The 6445-nt window shown below is 33.8% G+C and overlaps 1 protein-coding gene across 3 annotated transcripts in view; it reads left to right on the forward strand.

Moving 5' to 3' along the window:
• IDE (insulin degrading enzyme) overlaps positions 1–6445 on the forward strand; it is a 104096-nt gene that overhangs the window by 53975 nt on the left and 43676 nt on the right. For all 3 annotated transcript variants that reach the window (XM_023531441.1, XM_011361570.2, XM_023531440.1), the window contains exons 5-7: positions 181–303; positions 4904–5016; positions 5495–5657. In XM_023531441.1, the coding sequence (XP_023387209.1) occupies positions 181–303; positions 4904–5016; positions 5495–5657 (399 nt within the window). The remainder of the gene's footprint in view (positions 1–180; positions 304–4903; positions 5017–5494; positions 5658–6445) is intronic.

The raw sequence follows: 6445 nt of genomic DNA on the forward strand, positions 1-6445 counted from the left end.
AGTTTGTACCATACTGTCTCATTTATCCAGCTTACATTCCAACATATTTAACTAATCAATATGTGAGTTAGTTTGAACTCTGTTTTTTTAAATTCACTTTATAGCAGTGTCAGTAATAATTACAAAATTTTAAGACCATATATTTTGCTATTTCTAAGAAATGTTTTTCCTCCCTTTCAGGTAACAAATATACCCTAGAGACTAGACCAAACCAAGAAGGCATTGATGTAAGACAAGAACTACTGAAATTCCATTCTACTTATTATTCGTCCAACTTAATGGCTATTTGTGTTTTAGGTCGAGGTAAGAATCCTTAAAATTTTTTCTCGGAATTGAATAATAAAAGTGTTCCATTTTGGCTTTTTCGAAGTATTTAGAAGAAGGATATAAGATACTACCTTTCATCTGCTCAGACGCTTTTGAAAATGATCTCTTTGTAGGAGAATATGTGGAGGGCAATTTTGTTTCTAACTCACTGTGTTCTTAAAAAAAAAAAAAGCTTCGGTGATTTTAAATGGAGACCTGAAGAAAATTTAAATTAATAATAGCTCTAAGTATATAAAAAGGAAAGGAAGTATAAAGGAAAAGACTGCCATATTTGATCTGATAGTTTGAAAACTATAAACAATAGTAAAAGACAGATGATGATAAACTAGGAAAACTTTGTAAACAACAAAGTTTTAATTTTTTTAATGCAAATTAACTAATGATAATATATTGTTTCCCCCTATTAAATTACCATAATTTTGTGTTTTGTTTTAAGTAATACCCATTATGGAGAAGAAGTACTCCTTTGTATTGGTGGTGGTGTATATAATTTATACAAATGCTCTACACTTTCTGGGGGGGACAGTTTAATAAGATGCGCCACTCTTAAAAAGTATATTTTTACTTCTAGAAATGAATTCTAAGGAAATAGAGTCGTTCAAACAGGAAATGTACGAGGATATTTCTGTTAGTATAATATTTATTAGTGAAAAGTTAGAAACAATCTAAATGTTCATTAATAAGAGATTGGTTAAAATAGTGATGTTATAGCAATATAATAGAGCATCATAGAAAATAGCATCCTTTCTCTTACTTTCTGTCCTCTATCTGCTTTATTTTTCTTTATAATATTTATTACCACCTGAAATATTAAATATTTGTTTATTGTTGTCTATTATACCAGAATGTAAGTTACCTGAGAATAGAAACCGTTTCATTCACTGCTTTGTCCCCTGTGCTGTGCCTGCAATGGTACTTGGTATGTCATAGGCACTTGGTAAATGACTATTGAAAGAATAAATAATTTTTTTGACAGCATTTTAATAACATTGGAAAATATTCTTAGTATATTAGATAGACAACAAAAGCACTGTAAAAACACTAATGTGCTATATGATCCTATTTGGAAATATAAAAAATTCTAACACACAAATGGGAGACTAAAGAGAAAGTAGAAAGACACATACTGGAAATTTAATAATGTGGTGTAGTAGTTAAGAACTCGTGCTCCAGAGTCTGACAGCTTGGGTTTGAATTCCAAATACACTGTCTACTCAGTTGCGTGGCTGTGAGCTAACAAGGTTACTTCAATTCTCTGAACTTCAGTTTTTCCATTTGTAAAATGGAGGTGGCACCTCACACCTGTTGTGAGATTTCATGGAGACGATGCGGAAGAAGTGTTCGGCGTAGTGCCTGGCACACAGCAAATGCCCCATAAATGGTGGCTACTTTTAACATCTTATAATTATGAGATTACAGGTGACTTTTGTTCTCTTCTTTCTGCTTTTGTTTTTCTAAGTTTTCTGCTATTGGCAAATGCTACTTTTGTAATAGAAAATAAAAGTTATATATATTTTAACTTGGTATTGGGGAACTAGGACATAAAATGGGTCTAAGGAGTAAGGGCCAATAATAATAATAATAATAATAATAATAATAATAGTAATAAAAGTGTACTTTTTTTTCCATTTCTTTATTTCTTAAATTTAAAAAAGTTAGACATTTATACAATCCATGAGGTGATCCCCCAATCTGGCACTACACATAGCCAGACTATATACTCTATGCTATACTGTAAATCTCTATGACTGTTTTGTAACAACTTATTTGTACTTCTTCATCTCTTCATGTTTTTCACCCCCCTCCCCTCTAGCAATCACCAATTTGTTCCCTGTATCTGTGAGTCTGTTTTCATTGTTCGTTCATTTCTTTTGTTCTTTAGATTCTGTATATAAGTGAAATCATATGGTATTTATCTTTCTCTTATTTCACTCAGCATATAAAGTGTACTTTATAATCCTGTGTGCTTTCTAAATGTAGGTAGGTCTAGAGTGTTAAATAACACGTGGTATTTAGAGCCTAGTGCTGAGAATAGGTGCCTAAGCTGTATTTTTGTCTATGTCATATTGAGATAACACACATGATTTCAATAAGCACTTATTGGGCTGGTAATAACATAGCTGATGCATGAGCCCTGCCCTCAGTGTTCTTGGTTTAGTGGAAGTGGCAGAATAAGTCATCTAAAAGAAACGATGTGTTTCAGTTCTCTGATCACGTATACATCACTCTCTCAGTGTGACTGACCTCCTGTGCTCTCAGTGGACTGGATGAGGGATCTGGGAGAGGTGTTCTTACAGCTCAGCGCTGTTAGGAGGAAGCAGGATCTCTTAGAGGATTAATAAATAATCCGTTCCTTCTTCTAGGAGGAGGGCAGAGGAAGAGTTACCATGTGGAAGGATCTCTGTCACAAAGGGACAAAAAGTTTTTCTCTGTTCTCCCATGGGGCCAGTTCCTCTAGTTGTGACAGCACTAATTACCTGGACTCTTGGCAACTAGGTACTTATCAAGTATGGACACTGGGATTGCCAAGTCCTAAATACGTAAAGGTGAATGAGACTCAGTTTACTGATCTCTGGTAGCTTACAGCTTAATGGTGAAGACAGACTGTGGAGTATTGTATAGCCATCTTACCTTTAAAAAGCTACATTGGGAATTTATGCTTGTATGCTAGAAATACTCGAAAGGCACGCCTGGTAGAACCTTGCTCTAAAGAGCCTCGCTGTCACCAGCAATTCAAGTCAACAGACTTTTGTTGACTGCCATCTTGTTTCAGGTCACGTGTCCCATCTGTGTCTCTTTATGTCAGAGTTAGCTCTGACGTCTCTCACTCCAAATATACCTGCTTCATTCCTGAGTTCATTTGCTATATGACAAGCAGCCACTGGTCTGCCTTTTATTTGGTTCTGGACATTTTGAGGTCCTTCGTACATGTCAAAAAAATTTGAAGTAAAAAAATATTTATTTTATAAATAAAGTGCAAATGCCCACATTCATAGTCCTAGAAGAGAATTTCATACTATATAAAGGCAATTCTCAAATAGTGATTAGGTGCTCTCTAAAGAGTTCATGGAAAAGTTCAAAACGTTGTCATAGAATATCAAGGGAAATTTCTTATTTGATCCACATGCTTCCTGACAGTAACAACTGATGAACGTTTATACCATTTACAAATAGCCTATTTTTGAGACAGAATCAAGGCAAGTGGTTATCTTGTTTATAAAAAGATAACCCCTTTTCACTTTTTTCTTTTTAGAATAATAGTAATATGTATACACAGAAAAAATTTCATCCAACAGAGAAAGGTATAAAATAGAAATCAAAATCTTCTTCCTCATCTCATCCTATGACCACTGTGTCCTCTCTTCAAAAATAATCACCTTAAGTCATTTTGTTATGCTTCCAAAAGTAGAATTTTGTTAATATACTTACATATATGTATTTTTTTTAAAAATTAAGTGAGATTCTACTACATGGCCTGTTAGTTTTCACTTAATAGAGCTTTGAGATATTTTTATATTAGCGTGTATATATATATATATATATATATATATATATATATATATATATATATATATCTCCATTAGCCGCTGCATAAAATTCCAATGTACAAATGTTTCATAACATCCACACACTGATAAATGTTTAGGTCATTTTCAGTTTTTGTTGCTGTTATAATAGTGCTGCAGTGAACATCTTATACATATAACTTTATAAACTTTTGCAAGTATAACTCTATTTAAAAATGTAGGTAGGTAATAACATAGCAGAACTTCATTTAAGTGGCCATTAAAAGCCTTTGAGTTTGGTATGTTATGATACAGAATCATTTAATGTGAGACCTTAGAAGAAACTTTTGATCATCCTAGCCAACTTTCTCATTTTACAGAACCTGGACTGGTTAAGCACTTTGTCCAAGTAGTCAGTTGCCATGGTGGCTTGGTAAAGCTGGGGTTAGAATCTAAATTCCCTGATCCCCCAACCCAAGATTCTTTTCACCATTTCATTCTATTCCCTCATAAAATCAATCACTTTCAAATTCTAAGGTTTGACTTTTATCAACGGGTGTAGACTTCTATTTATAAACTGAATCACAATATATTAGCTGACAATTTAGTATATACCTATTGGGAATCGTAGATAAAATAGTCAGTTTCCAAATGCACCTAATTAGTATATTATTGTTTCTAATATGTCTTTTAAATTTATTGCAAGATAACATTTGAGAAATAGGTTTTTAAAGATACAGAGCCAGACACATGATGTATAATCTTCAGTATCGCTTAGCAGTTATAGAAGTTATAGGTGTTGGTAGGACTTAACTGAGTGCTACAATTTTATCAAAAGCAGTTTCTTAATTCTAAGTTTTCCTTTCCCGAGATTTTTCAGGAGATCCTAAGGTTCCCTCCCCCACCCCTGCCACCTTTATTGAGACATAACTGACATATAACATTGTGGAAGTTTAAGGTATACAATGTAGTGATATTATACACATATATATGATCCTAAGGTCTTGAATGCTACTTGTCATATGTTGCGATTAGGTTAAGTTCTGTTTTCATTATCTGTTTTCTTGTAGAATCTTTAGACGACTTGACTAATCTAGTGGTAAAGTTATTTTCTGAAGTAGAAAACAAAAATGTCCCATTGCCAGAATTCCCTGAACACCCTTTCCAGGAAGAACACCTTAAAGTAAGTGCATATATATTTCTTTTCTTTTCTTTTTTTTAATTAATGGACTTAATATATACCTAGTTTACCAAAGAGCAGATGGAATTTTTAATATTTATCTGGATAATCAATTTCACATTTGCTAGGAACATGTATTACCAAAAAGATACCAATTTGGTCTGATCTTTGCTTGCTAACGGTAGTTTTGGTAGCTGTAGCCTGTAAAAGCTATGCTGTAGTGCCAGAAGGCAAGCATCCAGAGTATGTAGCTGCGTGGCCCAGGGGACCAAACACAGACTACATACCAACTATATGACATTACACTAAGAAAGAGGCTGGGTCATTTATTTCTTTATAGTCAGTATGATTTTCTCTGGCAGTTGATTCTCTCCTGAATTTGGGATTCTTCCATGAAAATTGGTATTATTCATAGTTTGTTAATATTTTATATAGTAGGAGTTGTACATAGTGAATCTTTTGTGATTTTTTTTTCCCCCAGCAAATTTACAAAATAGTACCCATTAAGGATATTAGGAATCTTTATGTGACATTTCCCATACCTGACCTTCAGAAATACTACAAATCAAATCCTGGTCATTATCTTGGTCATCTCATTGGGCATGAAGGTCCTGGAAGTCTGTTATCAGAACTCAAATCCAAGGGTAAGTCTCTTGGGCACCAGCTTCTGAGTGTAGTACCCACCATATCTTTTTACTCTGGCTGTCATTTCTCTTAAATATTTCCTGTGAAAGAACAGTTTTGGGTGAGACTGGTTTTGGATTTAAGAGAGGATGAGATGGTGGTTGATAGTGTGCTTTGTTTTTTTGCTTTGTTGTTTTTTTGTTTTGTTTTGTTTTTTAATATATATAATTTGTTTTACTCCTTAGTATTGAGCAGTGAAGTTTAGATATTTCACAAAATATTGTGGTGCATGTTTTAAATAAAAAAGGAGTTAAAAAATGCAAGCTCACATTGGATATTCTTTACCATTTCTGTGAAACATTAGTACCCATTATTTATTTGCCTGTTCTTATCCATCAAACCAGAGGGTGACTAGGATCTAGTCAGTAGATGATTTCTAAAGCCCCTCTCAGCTCAGACTCTGCATTTACATAACATTTATGCACAGTGATATCTACTCTCAATTTGGGAACTGACTTGACGAGTCCCAAGGAAAGCTCCCAACCCAAAAATCCCTTGAGTCTTTTGCAGTGTTCGAAACTGCTTTTCTGAACTTTTTTCTAATTTTTTTTCCCCACTGTTTTCTGTAAGAGGTCTGTTCTTGTGGGAACATACACTATGAATGTATAAAAAATTCTTTATCTTAGAAGAAGCTATCCATGCATTCATGTTGATGTCCTTTGAATGTTACAGGTTGGGTAAATACTCTTGTTGGCGGGCAGAAGGAAGGAGCCCGAGGTTTTATGTTTTTTATCATTAACGTGGACCT

Source organism: Pteropus vampyrus, unplaced genomic scaffold, assembly GCF_000151845.1.
Source record: "Pteropus vampyrus isolate Shadow unplaced genomic scaffold, Pvam_2.0 Scaffold68, whole genome shotgun sequence".
Classification (NCBI taxonomy): domain Eukaryota; kingdom Metazoa; phylum Chordata; class Mammalia; order Chiroptera; family Pteropodidae; genus Pteropus; species Pteropus vampyrus.